General features: G+C 39.4%; 1 protein-coding gene across 4 annotated transcripts in view; it reads left to right on the top strand.

The window, feature by feature from the left end:
* The window catches only part of tln1 (talin 1), an 83187-nt gene that overhangs the window by 18912 nt on the left and 45915 nt on the right, over positions 1-18360 (top strand). For all 4 annotated transcript variants that reach the window (XM_037546970.1, XM_017697308.2, XM_037546971.1 and 1 more), the window contains exons 2-12: positions 1898-1968; positions 7683-7845; positions 9211-9308; positions 10292-10421; positions 10554-10706; positions 10950-11092; positions 12062-12189; positions 13131-13191; positions 13668-13772; positions 14418-14573; positions 17637-17738. In XM_037546970.1, the coding sequence (XP_037402867.1) occupies positions 7716-7845; positions 9211-9308; positions 10292-10421; positions 10554-10706; positions 10950-11092; positions 12062-12189; positions 13131-13191; positions 13668-13772; positions 14418-14573; positions 17637-17738 (1206 nt within the window). In that variant the 5' untranslated portion in view covers positions 1898-1968; positions 7683-7715. The remainder of the gene's footprint in view (positions 1-1897; positions 1969-7682; positions 7846-9210; positions 9309-10291; positions 10422-10553; positions 10707-10949; positions 11093-12061; positions 12190-13130; positions 13192-13667; positions 13773-14417; positions 14574-17636; positions 17739-18360) is intronic.

The following is an 18360-nucleotide window of genomic DNA, read 5'->3' as shown; positions in this document are numbered from 1 at the left end:
GGGGTAGAGTAACAGTTAATGTACCATGTTAAATTACTGTAATAAAAAATAAGGAAACATATGATACAATGTAGCATCAGAGTATCCTCTAAATTTATATCAGTATTGCCTAACACTGCCCTTTTATATCATTAAGTCTGCTGTGTTCTCTTTGTGGTGTATGGTGCAAGAAAAAAGGACATACTGACACATGAAACATTTCTCACTGCGGAGTATTCTATTCATTAAGCAGGTAGCCTACATTTCTAGCCACTGTGCTCTTGTACAGTTCCCCACAGCCACTGTTTTCACTACCACTGAAGTATTTGCAGGACTTTTAAGTGGAACTATAAAACTTCAGTGTTAAAACTGTTCAGTTACTTCATGCAGTTATTCTATTCCATGTAATTCGTTCTAGTTCTATTTATGAATAGACATGGAAATGACAGGTCATAGGACTGACTTCTAGTCTTCTCCAGTTCTCAGTTACTTTGCTGAGAGGATTGAGCAGGTCTGAATCAGTGTTCCTGTATCCGGGTGCGGGCTGCCAGTACTATAAATCACATGCAGTATCTGAATGCTCCATAGCACTGCTATCAGTTCCATGCTGCTGTTAATGATGGCTCTTTTAAGCTGCCAGTTCCAAGTTGCCGATCTTTAGCCTTGTACCGGCTATTGGTTTAGTCCAGTTTTCTGCTTCACTTCCCTTGGTCACTTTAGTTTTGTTTCTTGAGGTTATCAACATCCTTCATCAGTGCAATTTCTCAGTTGAACAAATTTAACCTTCTGCCTATATGCGTGTTGTTGCTGGGGTTGGGTACCATTCACATCTGAAGGGGTAATTTCTCTTTCTCTTTCTCTCTCTTTCTCTTTCTCTTTCTCTCTTTCTCTCTCTCTCTCTCTCTCTCTCTCTCTCTTTCTCTCTCTCTCTCTCTCTCTCTCTCTCTCTCTCTCTCTCTCTCTCTCTCTCTCTCTCTAATAACAAAATATAGAATTTCAGTTGTAAAAAGAAGTCCATATTTTATTTAGAACTTTTTATACACCACACAAGACTTTTTATACACACACTTATGTTATATAGAAGTGTTGTTGACAATAATGGTTGCTCTCTGCCATTGTCTGTGATGTTGTTATCGCTATCACAGTGTTCACATACTTTAATATTTGCCTGTAAACAGTACTTTTGGTTTCATACCAAGGTTTTGGACATACTTTAAAAAAAACATGCTACTGTTTGTTTACGATAAATAGCACACTGGTATGGAATTTTGATGCAGTCACTGGCTTAGTGTTGACTCACACTAGTAAAAATGCTAAATTAATGTCAACCAACAATCCCAGTTTGCTCCAACAACATATCCAGCTGGCTAATTAATTACCTAAAGAGGTCATTGAAGTTTTCAGTGTCTCTGTTAACGTTTTGTTGTCCATTGAGGGTCTAACTTCTTCAGCACTGGCTGCAGGCGTGCTGTTAATGTTAGCTGCAGCTGCTGCAGAGGACTTGGCTTTTAGGTGTATGGTAAATATGGTAAACTCTTTAGCTTTTAGATATATTTCATGTTTGACCAGGTTAAATGTGCTGCTATAGCCAGCTTTGCATTTTGCATTACTAATATTAGAGAGAGAATGATCTACATCATGTTTAGAAAAGTGTGGCCGCTCATGAGACCGTTTTTGGCTCATTGTTGCTGTGACTGTATGTTGGGCTTGAACTGTAATTTGGCACCAATTAATTGAATGTCAAAAGGTGCATGGTAATAACATAACTTGGTCGGTACTCTTAAAAGTATGTTAGTGGCATCAGACCCTAGAGTTTGGAGTTTGGTAGTCAAAAGTTGGGCATGTAGAAGGTTTTTCAAGAAAAGACTGTAGATAGAGATGAAAGATGAGTTGATCTCTGCCCTTTTTGCCCTCATAGATACATCAGAAGACCCCAGACTGCCGTATCCCTTTGGGAGGCCCTCTACCATCTCTGGAAGATTCCATCAAGTATGGTCATCTTTTACTTTTATCTCTTAACTTGAAACATGCATGGTCTTTTTGATATAGATTGGTTAGGATTATTGGTTCAGTCCAACTAATGTCCTAAAGACATTTAGCCTTTGTAAATGTTAGTGTGATGTTCTTTAGTGTAGTGTAGTCCTTGCATTTGGAATGCAAAATGAAGCTCGGGCATGGTGTGTGTACACTTTGGTAGTGAATATCAAAACTACAGAAGGTACTGGATTTGTCAACTTGGTAGATTCTATCTGTCTACAACATTGTGTCCTTGATTCCATTCCAGAATAATAAACCAAAACTTGGTTTACCCCTCTTGACTGTGTGATGTGTGCTATTCATCTGAAGGTGTAATAGGCACTGTCGAGGGCCTATTTTAGTGAATGCTAGCAACCAGCTGCGTCAGCAAAATGTTGCCCAAGCCCACCACTTAGCACAACATCCCAATTAGCATCACAATTAACATGCCTATCACAGCTTGTGTAATTTTACAGATGCTGGAACTGAAACAAACCTTCATGTTATTAACCTACTTTATAACTATACTATGGTGGCCATTTGTATCCATACAAAGTTGTTTTGCTCCTTGCTGTTTACTTGCTTGTCTCATACTAATGATGCCTACATCACGGAACTGCATGCCATTCTTTATGTGTGCTCCTCATTTTTTTTACTGTGGGACCCTGCCTCATAAATACCAATCTTGCAGGCACCTTATGGCTGAGTTAAGTGGGAGTTTCAGATACACATGCACAAAGTCAGAGGCGCTCAGAAACAAACAGGTGTCATTTCTTAGACTTAGACACAAGGATAATGCAGAAGTGAACCTAAAAAATAAGCACATTTCTCACTATCCTATTTTAACATATTTAAACAATGATAAGTCCATTAACTTTATTTATGATTTATGTTAGAAACGCAAGTTTTGGCAAACTCCTTTGACAATTATGTGTGTTTTTTTTTTTTTTTTTTTTTTTTTTTTTTTTTTGTTTTTTTTTGTTTGTTTTGTTTGTTTTTTTAAACCTGGCGTTTAATGTTTAACTAGCAAACTTAAAGTCAATGACACGACCGGTTAAAATATCAATTATAAAACTGATAGTTCTGGGTCTGAAATCGCACTGTCTGAAATTAGGTTTACCACTGATTACTAGTCCAAGTTGAAGAGAGCATAAGACATGGCTGGGTTTTTCTTTGGTCCATTGCACCCCCAAAGCTCCTGAAAGGTGTCACCATCCGCCATGTTGTTCTGTATAATTTTACACACCAATGTGTGATTTTCCACACACCGCTATTACCCTGAATCACACTTTATCTTGGAGAACGTGGACAAAATTGTCGAATTTATAGCTTGTTTGCTTACTTGCCATATGGCACATCATTGTGGTTGTCCTTTCAAAAAGTGGCCTAGAACAGCTACTATTGAACTGCAATGTTTTTGCTACAGTGATTTTTATGAAAGTGATCCTAAACACATTTTAGCTTTTTTATTATTATTATTATTATTATTAAAATGAACATCTTTATCTTTGCATTAGGAAAGACTCAAGTAAATTGTAACATACGAGGACCGTATGGATAAACCCTGTTTATTTCTTTGTAGAGTTTCTCACATGTTGCAGTCAGTAAATGCATGCAAGTAGCTTTGACACTGCAATATGAATGTGAAACCAGCAGTTTCACCCACTGACACTTTCTTGGCCCCCCTCAAAAAAAGAAAGGCGATAACCACTTGCTTAGCTGAACGGAAACCTACACAATTATTTGAGACTTGCTCACTGGTCTCACTTGGATATTTGTGCTTTTTGCTTCAAGTGGGGGTTTTCATAGGAAGGATAGTCGAGTTATGCAGGGCCTCAGGTCACTGACCCAGGAACTGGATGCTTTCCGGCCTGCACAAGGCCAAAATGTTGTCTATTTATATCCAGGCTTAATCAGATTTCAGACTAGCTGTGCATTGTTTCAGTGTTCTTTGATGGCAATGAGTTTTAATATGTGTTCTACTTAAAATATATTAGTACTTATTTTGGCCTTTGCTAAGCACTTTCTCGCTTTTAAGATTTTAGGTATGTTTAGATGTCACTGTTGTTCTCTTGTCATTTTGCTGATGGTATCTCAGTTCTTAGCGGATGCAGAAGTAACTTCAAGAAATATTTTTTCTTTCACATGTTCTTTCTGTGTGAGAGGTATGCAGGCTGGTTGTCAGAGGAACTCCAACAGAGGAATGCACTTCAGTGTGAAATTGGGGGATCAGTAAGAAGAGAACCCGCCATTAAAATGTCCAAGTCAATAAACGATGTGTTGGGCTGTCTGCTCTCTTTCATTGACCATGCAGTAAGATACTTAATGAATTTTTTTTCTGCCTTTGTTGTAAGAAGTCTAATCACTCAGAAGCTTATAAATCTTGGTCTCCAATGGCTTAACAAAGGCCTGTTTCAGAGAGTGCACACACACGTTGCTGTTCTACTTCAGTGTCATCTGCTCAGTGACCGCCATTAATAGAGCTCCTTGTCTTTTCATTCCCTACACTGCCCGTTTCCAGAAGCAGATGCCCTGGCTGCAGTGGCTTCCATGGCTTTTCAACCCCGTAATGACCCTTTTGAAGTAGCTATGTGCCTTCTAATTAGCATAATTATTGCTTATCTTCCGATGTAATTAACCCTGGTGTTACTTCATTTTGGGTTACCTTGTTGTTAAATTTTTTTCTTGACTGGGAAATTGTGCCACTGGAAACCTCCTCAGGTTTTGTTTTGCTTTATTAATTAGTCTAAATCAGACTTAACAAGCATATTCTTAATGAAAACCACCAGGACACGCACATATATGCTTAACATTTAGTGCAGTCTGGAGAGTGTAATATATTGCCACTGCCAATGTTGACCAAACGAGATTTTGTTTTTGGTGAGGGTGAAATACCTCGTTACCTTGTGGACCCTTTTAAAGGTTGCAGTTGAGAAGTCTAAGCGTGTCTTCCATTGAAGTCTGCCCTCTTTTTCCACCCACCCTAAATTTAGAGACAGTAGAGCTGGAATGTGGGCTGGAATGCTACCCTCCACAGAATCCCTGCCAATAGAGAGAGATGGCAAGAGCAACCGAGGGTGATAGAGGGGCACCCATGGGATGCCTGCAACACAAACTGTGGGAATTGCGCTGAACCTTATGCCTTTTACAGCAAAATCTGCTAAATCTGTTGCTGCTCTCAAACATGCCACAAGCAATACTGGTGGTCCACAAGTGCTTCTGTGGACTTTTGTCCCAGTCATGCTGGTATTGTTCACTTATTTGTGTGAATCTAAATGTTCATTAAAACGAAAGATGTTTAGTATTTGGGTTAAACTCTGCCTTTAATGTCCTAAAGGCCATTTAGTAAGTCTTGAGTACTTCACAAAATGTTTGTGATTTAAAAGCTACTTTCTTCAGTTCGTTTTCCCAACTTGCCTTAGAATAAATGTTTTGAGAAACACCCTGAGAACAAAATGGTGTTTATTTCACAAGTGCTTAAGAGGAACCATTAGAAGAAGTTGATCATTTTCTCTATGTGGTTTGCCTCTCTCACTTTCAGATTCAAAATGGTTCCTCTGTTTACAGCCTCTGCAACTTTTGTTCCTTTTTGATAGATGCTGTTAAATGTAGAACCTTGTCTGCAGTCGCAGTAGTCTTCGATCACACAAAGATCGATAAAGACCAACGATCGATAGTTTTCTGTGCAATAAATATGGTCTCACTGTGCTTCTGTAGCTCATTATCATCCTTTTTTTTTTTTTTTTTAGCAAATTAGTACCTTAACAGGAGAGGAACAACACGAATATTAATTGTATATTAATATAATAAGTAATTTTGAACCATTTCTTTTGGTCTGTTTGTAATGACATTCATAAAATGTAAATGGCAGCCAGCGTTTTCAAGTGGTTTTAAAAAATAAATAAATAACCCTAGTGAAGACAGTTACAAGGTTGATATGATGGTGACAATAAATTTGCTATGTTTACAACCACTTTACATTGGCCTGAGCAGGTTGAGCAGGTCTTCAGACTTGTTGAATGTTCATAGGTGGATTCTACACATGATTATAGTTTTCAGTTCCATTGTTATTTCTTGTAGAGCTGTTGTTGTGGTGGTGGTGTTGGAGCCGTCAACATTTGCCAGTATTCTTTGGCTTTCCTGAGGCTGTTCATTTCAGGCTCTGATGTTGCACACTATGTATGCTGTGTTCTTTTCATATCTGCACATGTGCATGCTTCTGTAAGGATAGTCCAATCTCAAGAAAAAATTCTCAGTTCACTGTATGGGGCCATACCATTGGGCTTTCGTTCTTTCTTTTTGGTCTCACAGATTTCACTGTTGGGGTTTTGATTCAGAGATATCAGTTTCTTTTGATCCTGTTAAGCAGACTTGTTTTTCCCTGGTCCCTAACTCTTGATTCTGCTCTCAGCAAGCCATATACTAACACACTTTTGCCATTTTCATCTTTTAGCAGTGCTATTATCCTGTGACATTGTTCCCCATTCATGAGAAAGCAAGACCTTGTGGTCATCTGAAATATTCAGGATAATTTTGCAATTCCACACTTTTGTAATTCAGGTTTTTGTATGTTTTCTATGAACTTTTTGCTGTTTAGTTACATGTTGTTGTGTGTCAGCAGAAATAGCACGATTAGTGTGAGAGACAATGAGTACAATGATGAGTGAACGGAGCACAAAATAAAATTATGGTATCTAAACATGACCCAGTATGATATCAAAGACAGTGATTCTTCAGCCACAGTAATCAATTTACAAAGGTGCCCAGTACAGATATTTTACATTTACACAGCAGGTAAAAGTGGCCCAAATCTGATTTTCTCACCAAATCCGATTATTTATTTGCCTGTTCTCTCTATCTTTTAAATGTGATCTGTAAGCGACATCAGTCTGAACAGATCACGCTCCCAAACTGACCCGCATGTGCAAAAGAACAGTGCTTCATGTGGCTCATCCAAAGGTAAACGGTCATGATGAGTAGCGAACACTAGTTGTTGCCAGTTTCGTCTTGGTCAGCATTACAGAAGCACTTATGAATTTCCACTGGTTGACCGCTGGACTCATGACCCACAGTGTGCTCGAGTTGGCCATAAAAAGGGCACGTTATTCGGCCACTTCTTTGGTTCGTGTCCTCGGATTCTTTAAACTGTTCTCTGACGCTGCACCCTCGGTCTCCTCCGGCTGCGCTCGGCCGTTTCGTCGAGTTGGACTGATGTAAAATCGCATGAGCTCCGATCTGGCTTTTCAGACTGAGTCACGTTGCCGCAGATCAGATTTAAGTATCACATATGAAAGCATCTCAAATTGGAATTGAAAATGTCATTCAATGTGTTTTTTGCTGTTTACACAGCCACAAAGACGACACATCTGTGTCACATATGAAGAAAAAGATTGGATTTGGGCCAGTTTTACCTGCTTTGTAAATGTAGCCTTATATAAAACCATCCTGAGAAATCCTACTTCTTTTTATGTTTCTCCTTTCAAAGCATTATTTTGAAAGCCCTTCTACAAAGGGGAAAAAGGTTCTATCTAGGTAAGCACAGTGTTGGGCGAAAGATTTTCTACTTTTAGTTTTAGAAACACTTCCTAATTCAAGCACATGAGTGACACATTTGTCTTCCAAGAATAAACAAAAAGATCTCACTTTTTGGTTGTGTGCAGACATTTCTCGATGTTTCTTTTTCACAGGTTTAGCAGTCACGTAGACACAAGAGCGCAGTCATGGTGGCGCTGTCACTGAAGATCGGGGTGGGAAATGTGGTGAAGACTATGCAGTTTGAGCCCTCCACCATGGTGTATGACGCCTGTCGCATCATCAGGGAGAGAGTTCCAGAAGCACAGCTTGGCCAGCGTGAGTTCTTACTACCCATTTACGCACATTTACATTTTATTTAATTTTTTTTTTTTCAGTTTAAAAAATTACATTTGTTTCAGATTCAAAAAACACAAAAAAAAGTTTAATTAGAATAAGAAGGACAATTTTTAATACTGCAACAGAAAAGGCCTTTGGGCCGTGTTCTAGGAGAATAGAGTCTCAGCAACGTGTCTAACCATGCTCTGAATAAACTCGGTGTGTCTTGGGGCATCAGTGATTTTAAAGTAGCTTATTATTCTGTTGGAACCTGACTTCTCAACAGTATTCAGCTGACTCTCTGCTAATATTCCAAATTATTTTGGTACATGGTGCTTGCTGTTTTAATGCCTAGTGCAGTAAGACTCCATATTGAGAGAGTATGATTTCATATCTCTTCATTCCAGCATTTATGAATACAGACCACTCCATTATTTCATAACGGCACACCCTGGCTCTTGGTAGTGTTTATAAACTTATTTCATTTCATCAGTCAAGTGATCCAAACACTTGACCGCTCAGCCAGAGCACAGTTCTCCTCCCTTAATTTTCTTTCATACCTTAGTCTTGACCTAAGATCAAGACTGTAGTCACTTTAAAAGCCAGTCTAAATTGGTATTTATTAGCTTGGGATAGCTCTGTTTGTGCAGTTGGAATCATTAGGATATCAGGCAACACCTGACCTCATGTCACCCTTCTTGCGCTGAAACATTTGATGAGCTCCTCTAGAGACATCACTGCTGACTTTAGCTTCTATAGAAGAACAGCCCAACATTCCTCCTTTCTGCCCCTACAAAAGTCCCTCCTTTCTGAAGAATGAATGAACACACTGGAAGAACCTAAAAATACCTTCAGAAATAAAGCACAACCCTGAAATTTCTAACAAAGTTAGCTTGTTGCTTTGCAACATTTTGCCTCAGTCTGGGCGTGGCTGAGTCTACAGTCTTACATAATAACTTCCCTCTGGACACACTTCTCTCCATACTTGTGCTAACCTGTGAGTAATTTTCCACTTTGAAGGCATGTTCTTGGCCAACAGCAACAGCTAATATGGAATGTTCAGCATCTTAAATAGCAAGCCTCGCACAGTCCTGGCAAAGCACTGAAGGGACACACTATCTAGACCATGTCAGTGTTCTGTATTATTTACTTGATGAACACTGAAGTAAAAAAGTCAGCAGGTTTTTCACTCTTGTTGGGTAAAATGAGTATTTGAAATGGATACAAGTTTGTGTTTATTAAAAATCAACCAACATGTTATTGCAATTACTTGAAGTCCTCTTTTCTCCAAACATACGGCAGTATCAGGCTTTCATGCTCAAAAGCACAATTGAAGAAGTTGTGACACCTCTCTCTCCTTTCCAGCCAATGATTATGGCCTGTTCCTGTCAGATGAAGACCCCAAGAAAGGCATTTGGCTGGAAGCAGGCAAAGCCCTGGACTACTATATGCTGAGAAATGGGGTGAGTGTGTCAGACACTGTCATTCATCCTGAGACAAGAATGTCTGCCTGTCAACACACACACACTCCTTCTACAGGGTCTACACCATGGAGGAGGGGAGTATTCCTTAACTCAAGCTGAAGATAATTCTAAATAAAATAGCTCTAACAAGGCTGGTATCTGGGGTGTGTGAGAGTACGAGACTAAAACCATCATTTACCTTTTTTTTAAATAATTGTCATGTCTGCCAGCCATAACTTGCATATTCTATGATTATAAACCTGAACAGTCACTTCTGAACAAAGGCATTTCAGAAAATAAATGTCAATTAAGCCATAGTGGAGAATCTTTTCTGTTCAAATTTTATATCCACACCTCGAGGCCTTTTAAATTGATTTGAAGGTTTTTAAGATGTAATATGTTGGATTTTTAATTGTTGCAGTTGTTTGTTGAAGCTATGTTTCTAGTGGAAGATGATCAGACAAGATTTAGCTTGAGAATAAAGCCTTACGCAAGTGCATCTGTTTTAAGATGGCTAACTTCCAGTTTAGAGATTCATGTCTTAACATGGTTCAAATATGAGAATAGCTTAATGAGGCTGTTTTATAATAGCATATTGTAGTGTTTCTAAGCCTTGAGTAGGAAGTCTATCTCTTTATTACTTCATCAGAATGTGATGAACATATCTAGTCAAAGCTCAATTTCTTTGCACTTGAAAGTTACAAATATGGTATAAATGTATGTATTTCAAAAGTAGATGTTAATTTTTTGTTTGTTCTGTACGGGGAACTGTTGCTTAGCTTAACTCCAGTGAGAAACACTTGGGTAGTGGCATCATGTTTGTAGAACGAACAGGTTCAGTCTAAAGGATACTTAAGATGAACCTGAAGTAATTTAGTGCAACGTGTCTTTGGTTAGTTTCATAACACATAAATTCAGCTTCAGAGCACTAATCAGGGACAGTGGGCAGTTTTATTTATAATGTGTTTGTGTCGTGCTGCCAGGACACACTCGAATACAAGAAGAAACAGAGGCCACTGAAGATTCGCATGTTGGATGGCACTGTAAAAACAGTCATGGTGGATGACTCCAAAATCGTCAGTGATTTGCTTATGACAATTTGTGCCAGAATAGGTGAGCCAGGTTGCATTTTAAACATACAGGACTTTCACTTGCAATGCTTTATGTTGAAAGATTATTTTACGTTGTATTCTTGATCAATGCAAAATGGGTGTGAGTTGACTTAAATCCTTCTTTGCTCTTCAGGCATCACAAACTATGACGAGTATTCACTGGTGCGGGATGTGGGTGAGGAGAAAAAAGAGGAAACCACAGGAACACTGAAGAGAGACAAAACCCTCCTGAGGGACGACAAAAAGATGGAGAAACTCAAGCAGAAGCTTCACACTGACGATGAGCGTATGCCACATTATCACACACTGTTTCTAACAAGCCTCATCCATCCATGTATTCTGGTCAAGATAAAAACTCTAGAGCATTAACTTTTATTACTTTGTAGAGTATACAGATGACATGTCAAATAGCAGCCTCATTTAAATAGAACTACTCATGTTTTGCTTGAGGTTGTTCACAATGTAGCTTCTGTGCATATTTCATGATGTGTCAACTTTTGCAAACTCCTAATTCTGAAAACTTGTGTAGTGAACTGGCTGGACCATGGACGGACACTGCGTGAGCAGGGTGTTGAGGAGATCGAGATGCTGCTCCTCAGGAGAAAGTTCTTCTACTCTGACCAGAACGTAGACTCCAGAGACCCGGTTCAGCTCAACCTGCTCTATGTACAGGTATGCAGCTGTCATTACAGATGAGGCTTGAACCACACCGCTGTGCTCGTTTGATTCAGTCATTGTAAACAAGTCTATTTTTGGCTTTCTTGTGACAGTAACATAAAAACAAGAATTTTCTGTCTGTGGCTAACTTCACAAGATCTGCAACGTGTACTTTACCCAACATGTACTTTACCCTCATCTGCAGACTAGAAAACATTGCTCATGACTCTTGCAGTAGATTGTTAGTATTTTAAAAACTGTTTTGTTTAAAATGTAATTAAATCATGATTAATATTTAAATGAAAGCATACAGGAAAGAACTACAGTAGGCATGTCAGTAGTGGTTGTATATCAGTTGTAACATTTTGGATGTGTTCACCAAATACTCTGTGCATTGTGTTTTCCTTGAAAATGTCTTCTGAGCTAGATCTAGTGACCAAATGCACCTGCTTGATCTTGATGTATTAGTGTACCTGGTGGATTACATTAGATTTATTAGGAGTCTGAACCTCGGCTACTTTCCTTAATTGCATAGAGCGTCTCCTCTTACAGGCACAGCCCGTGCTACGAAGAGCATTGTGTTCTGACTCTGCTTTGTGTTAGCTCCAGTTTATTAAATCAGGTTGTCAAATCTATTGCCTTATTTACTGATTACTGATTTACTTAATGATTCATGCCTTTATTATGCTATTTTACCCATCCAGAAAACATTAAAAAGTGCATCCACCCATAACTGAAAAATGTAATAGTAATATTCTGTATTATGGTTGTGGCAGTTTTGAATGTTAGGTGTGTGTGTGTGTGTGTGTGTGTGTGTGTGTGTGTGTGTGTGTATGTGTATATATATATATATATATATATATATATATATATATATATATATATATATATATATGTATGTATGTGTATGTGTGTGTATGTATATATATAGTATGTATGTGTACACGTATGATAAAGCACTATGTTGTATTGATCTCTACACAGGCTCGGGACGATATTCTGAATGGATCCCACCCTGTCTCCTTTGACAAGGCCTGTGAATTTGCCGGTTATCAGTGCCAGATCCAATTTGGTGACCACAATGAGTCAAAACACAAACCAGGATTCCTTGAGTGAGTTTTTGTGTATTGTTTATTTAATCATTTTCATATACCATTTTACTGAATGAAGTACATATCTATGCTGTATGTGTAGCCCTTTTCAGAAGTGGTTAAAGTTACTTGAGGTCTTCAGGAAATTCCCTTTTTACAGGTGTGCTTCTGTGATTTTATTGTCATCTGGATCAGCCATCAGTTTTTCTTTCTTCTCCCTTGAGAAAATAACATGCCAGATTACCTCCTTTTTTTCACCAAATTCAGGGGTCATATGACAAATTTGGTTCTAGTCAAATACATATTGTGTGCCATCTGTGACTGAGTCTCGGAGAGCACACTGGGTGGGTAGGATGGCTCTGCGGCTCACCACAGCGCTCTGCACAATGAAAGCCGGTAAAGTCATCTGTTAGGTGATATAATAGAAGTTTAGCCTTCTCTTTCAAGCATGCTTAGCCATCCAGTGACGTTACGTTAGCGGCCATTCCAAAAGATGCGGTGGCTGGCTTCACATGACTTGGAGAAAAGTTATGTTTGTTTTCACTGTTATAGCACTGGGGGTACTGAGTGATTGGCAGGTTCTAATTTGAATTGGAATTGGATATGATTTAAATTAGAGAGATTGGAAACATTTTCCAAAAACAAAAAAGGGGGAACATTGTCTCACCACATGGTATATCTGGCATGCATATCCGTATTGAACATTGATTGCGTCCTTCAACCATTCAAGAGATCTTGCAGATTAAAAAGGGCGATTATAATGGCATCTACATATATAAAGCACTTTATATTCACATATCATCAATAGATGTCCTCCTGATAAACTTATTCAATCCAGAAAGGGCTTATGTGTTAGTTTATTAGTCTGACCAGAAGCTTTTCATGCAATATACTGCATCTCAAACATGTACATACCCAAAATAATAAAATTTTTATTCTTCATCTTTTCATGCCTTGTCCAGTTTGAAGGAATTCCTACCTAAAGAGTACGTCAAGAACAAAGGGGAGAAAAAGATCTTTCAGGTGAGGAGTTTGAGTTCAGCATGTTGATGCAAGTCTCTTGAGTAGGTTTGTTCTTGGGTTGAGCACAGCACAGACTGCTGGGATTTGGCTGCCGATGGCTGCAGTGCTTTTTCTCATTTGGCTAAGGAAGATTGCTCAAACTAAAAATGCATGAGCCGGGCTTGGTCAAATTTGAAACATTTTTGATATGATCTGTTATTTTCCCCTGGTGCTGTTCTAATGGCCTGTGTCTGTAGAGAGCTATATATGGCTCTATCTGAAAGAATGAACATAATAATCCGTGGTGCAAAGCCTGGAGCTGAATATGCACTCTGCTGTGTAGACTGATGGATGTGTATGTGTTTTAACCTACTAGTCTTCATAGTATTTTTGCTGTTTTATCTTATGAGTATAAGTTTAAAAAGAAGGCTGGTGTCCACACTGATACTGAATTGAAATAGAAGTCTGTTCAACTGAGTTTTGTTTCTGTCCCACAGGCACACAAAAACTGCCAAAATATGACTGAGATTGAGGCCAAAGTAAGCTACGTCAAACTTGCCCGGTCTCTAAAAACCTATGGAGTGTCCTTTTTCTTAGTAAAGGTAAAAGATTCCTTCTTATTATGCAATACCGGCTTCATCAAATAGTGAACTATAAGTATAACTTGACTTTTTAGCCTTTTGGGTAAATATACTACATCATGGGTCTTGAACTCAAATGACCAAATTATAGGAGGCTCTACACAAGTGATGTTCTCCAAAGGGAATCTGGTTTGAAAAAATGGGGGGGGGGGTGACCTCTATATTTGTTTAAGTCTGAATTTGATCTACATATAATAGTAATTGTCGTAATAATAACAATAGCAAGAAGAAGAAGTAGTAGTAGTAGTAGTAGTAGTAGTAGTAGGAATTAACAGTATTTATATTTAAGTGTTTAATTAAATCAAGTAAATTTGAATTTAACAGTACTATTAGTTGTTTGGGAAATTTATAGTGATAGCATTGGCATTCCTGCTGAACGTGAGTGAAAATTTGTTTCTCAGTGGATACATTTGATAAATCTATTCATTTCTTAAATTGGGCATTCTGCACCCATCATTGTTATGCCGTTTGAAGCTCTCTGTGAAAGTTTGAGACCCCTGCTCTACATATAAGGCAAAGCGATTAACACCAGAAGGGAAATCTTTTGCACTGATGGAGTTGTTGAGAGTTGGAGTTGGATGGAGCTGATGTGTGTTCACCCTGTAGGAGAAAATGAAAGGCAAGAACAAGCTGGTCCCTCGCCTCCTGGGCATCACCAAGGAGAGTGTGATGAGAGTGGACGAGAAGACCAAAGAGGTGATGCAAGAGTGGAGCTTGACGAACATCAAGCGTTGGGCTGCTTCACCAAAGAGCTTCACCCTGGTGAGATTGGCTCCTGTCTGATTAATGCTGTTCTTCTGTAGAAACCTTCACATAAGCCATAAAACGTATTGATAAGATGAGATAAGGCTTTATTGTCATTCGCATCACATGTGGTACATGAGGTGGAACGAAATAGTGTACTCAAGGTCCCAGTTAACTCAAAAAGGAAATATAAATAGAAGGTGCAAATAACAGCCGCATGAAACACAGCAGCATGAGTACGAGGTAGAAGGTGTACGTCTTAATACTGGTAATGTATAAAATGACATGTATGGGGTAATATAGTAGAGGCACTGATTCAGTACAGCAGCAGAGATAAATAAGTGGACATGAAGTGCCATTGCAGTGATGTCTAATTGGAACTTACAGCTTCAGGGAAGAAGCTGTTTCTCATTCTGGTTGTTTTACTCTTAATGTTCCGCAACCTCCTACCTGAGTGGAGCGGGACAAAAAGTGTGTGTGCTGGATGAGTGAGGTCCTTCATGATGCCAGTGGCCCTTTTCCTGCATCTGGAGGTGTAAATGTCCATGGTGGTGGGAAGGCTGACTCCAACAGTCCTCTGTGCAGCCTTCACCACCCTCTGCAGAGCTTTCCTTTCTGCCACAGAGCAGCTTCCGTGCCACATGGTGATGCTGGAACACAGAATGCTTTCCACCACATATCTGTAAAATGAGGTGAGGACTGCGCTCCCGAGTCCAGCACGCCTCAACCGTCTGAGGAAGTAGAGGTGCTGATATGCCTTCCTGGTCAAGCTGGAAGTGTTATTACTTCAGGTAAGATTGTTACTTAGGTGTACGCCCAAGTACCTATAGCTGGAGACCGCTTCCACTGCAGATCCTCCGATGTGTAGGGGGAGGGGAGGGATGGTGTTGCCCCTTCTGAAATCCACAATTATCTCCTTTGTTTTCTTCACATTGATGCAGAGATTGTTCTCACTGCACCAAGTCTCCAGGTGTTCCACCTCCTGCCTATAGCCAGACTCATCACTATTTGTGATGCATCCAACCACTGCCGTGTCATCCGCAAACTTCACAATATGACAGCCTGGATGGATAGCTGAGCAGGCATATATGAGCAGTGTAAACAGGAGGGGGCTCAGCACACAGCCCTGAGGGGAGCCGGTGCTGAAGAGGATGGTGGAGGAGGAGATGTTGTGGATCCTCACAGACTGCAGCCCGTTAGTCAGGAAGTCCAGGACCCATTTACAGAGAGAGGTGCTCTGTCCAAGTGTATGGAGTTTGTAAGCCAGGGTCTGTGGAGTCATGGTGTTAAGGCAGATTGGTGTTAAGGTGAAATCCACAAAGATCATATGGACGTAAGAATCCTTACTCTCCAGGCGGGTGAGGGCAGTGTGGACCACAGAGGAGTTGGTGGCATCCTCTGTGGATCGTTTTTTCCGGTACGCATACTGGTGTGGATCCCCAGTAACGTCAATGTTTGCTTTGATGTGGGTCATAACCAGTCTTTTAAAGCACTTTGTGACAATCGGGGTGAGGGTTACTGGCCGATAGTCATTCAGTCCTGTCACTGTGGAGCTCTTAGGGACTGGGATGACGGTGGCGGTCTTCAGGCAGGTGGGGACAGCTGCCTGGATTAAAGAGGAGTTGAAGATGTCTGTCAGCACCTCAGAGACTTGGTCTGCACAGCACTTCAGCACATGCCCCGGAATGTTATCCAGGCCAGAAGGATTTGGTCTTTCCAATTTTGCTGAATTTCCCAGTGACTTTTGGTTGTTGTTTTTTTTTTTGTTGTTTTTGTTTTTTGTTTTATTTGCAGTCTTATTATTTCCTCTGGTTTTAGCTTAGATATGAATGTCTGAACTTTTATATATGTATATATATTGAAATAGTTTAGAAACAAGTTTGGCAAAGAAAATACTGTTGTGACGTTGAGCAGTGATTCTGAGTCTTATGACTTTTCTAATTACATCATAGCTTTACACCATTCAAATCATTCCAAATTCTCATGAGTGACAAACAATGGATAGAGTTGTTGTATCTTAAATGTCAAGGAAGCAGTTGATATATTAGACACAGTTCATTTTAGAGCATTTAGTTAATTAATTGAACCTGGCATTTGAAGTTGGATTACCAAGATCTCCTGCTTGATTTTCTCAGAAAAGAACAAAAGCTCCTGATCTGGGTGCAAATTTCCCCTTTAAAATGATAATAAGCAAGATTATTCTGAGGCATATGTCTGAGATTCAGATAAATTCCTGTACAGAACTTTTTCCCAATCCTTTTCTCCTCATGCGGAAAAAAAGAGGTCAGATATGCATGTCCGTATTTGTTTTTATTTTTGAATGTCTGGGGGAATACTCAGGCAACTTATTTCCTGGGAAATCACCAGATGGCTAAAAACTGGCTTTATGATGTGAAACTGGGAAAGAAATAGTTCAGTATTATGACTGTGGCTGGCTCATAATCTTTAATAAACTGAGCCACAGTGTAAGGTGAAGCCAGTCAAACTCATGAAACTCATCGTCTCCCGATGGTTATTGAGTCTGTGGGTTACAACTATTCATTCTGTTGTCTAGTAAAAGGTTTTAGTGTTTGCTTTTTTTTTTGTGCCAGCGTTCTGACTCTTTTATTCTGTGTATTTCAGTATGTCATTTATGTGCACTCTAAACTGACAAGCGATCAATCTAAATGTTCAAGAACAGTTAAAGTCGATGTGAATCAAAACCTATGATGTATTTTCCATCCATACAATGATGTGTTCGCAAGTGAAGGGTCCTAGAGCTTGCTGAGCATTGTTTTCCTCTATAGTTGGAGTTGGTGGAAGAAAGAGGTGAAGCATGTCTATATTGGTTAATATTTTTGTTCCCTATGCCAGTCACATAATCCAAGCTTTAGATGTTTTAGAGACAGGCAAAAGAAAAAAGCTTGTGGGATTTTGTCTTTTAAATAGAATCGCATAATCAGTTGTGCTTAATATAATCAGGGACATGAACTACCAAAGTAAAAGAGGTCTGTATTTTATTGACTAGAGAAACACTATAATACCTGCTATAAGAGTTTCTTTTTCCTTGGCATAATCAATTTTGTGAACATTTCTTCTTAGGACTTTGGAGATTATCAGGATGGCTACTACTCCGTCCAGACCACTGAGGGTGAGCAGATTGCACAGCTGATTGCTGGGTACATCGACATCATCCTCAAAAAGGTAGCACACTCACTTGTATACCAGTTGTAAGAAATATGCTTTGCATAGCCTAAAATTGGTTTGTGTCCAAATATGAAAGATATCACAAGTGGTCAGCGGTGGCTTCTTCTTTAGCAGCTGTTGCCAGTCAACAGCCTGTCCATGTTGTCCAGCGTTACCCACATGCAAACATAAAAACATATACGCACATCGACATACACACACTAACAGCAGAGTGAAGGGACACAGCACCTCCACCCTTTTATACCCTGCAGATTCACCCCAACACCACATGTGTAATATAAGTATAGGGGTGAACAGTGTGAATTTTATATGTTCTTCACAGAAAATGTGCAAAGGCCAATGGTAAACATTGAAAATACAAGGGTTAAAGAAAGCTGAGCGCCAGTCTGTACACACATTTCATTAGTATGTTGTAGACACTCTCTTCTCCAAAGAAAGTACAGTAACTTATTAACATTTGCCCAGCTGAGTATCTAGCTGGCAACAATGTGTTTGCTTTTTTTATTCAAGCAGTTCCATCACCTTAGAGTTACTTGTATTGTTGATTTCATCCATCAGTCTTATTTACAGTGGTCGCACAACAAGTCTTTGTGAAGTTACTGTCAGTGATTCGCTGAAG

This window comes from Pygocentrus nattereri, chromosome 18 (genome assembly GCF_015220715.1).
Source record: "Pygocentrus nattereri isolate fPygNat1 chromosome 18, fPygNat1.pri, whole genome shotgun sequence".
Taxonomy (NCBI): Eukaryota; Metazoa; Chordata; class Actinopteri; order Characiformes; family Serrasalmidae; genus Pygocentrus; species Pygocentrus nattereri.
Note: the sequence above shows the minus strand (reverse complement) of the source record. Positions and strands in the feature narration are given on the sequence as shown.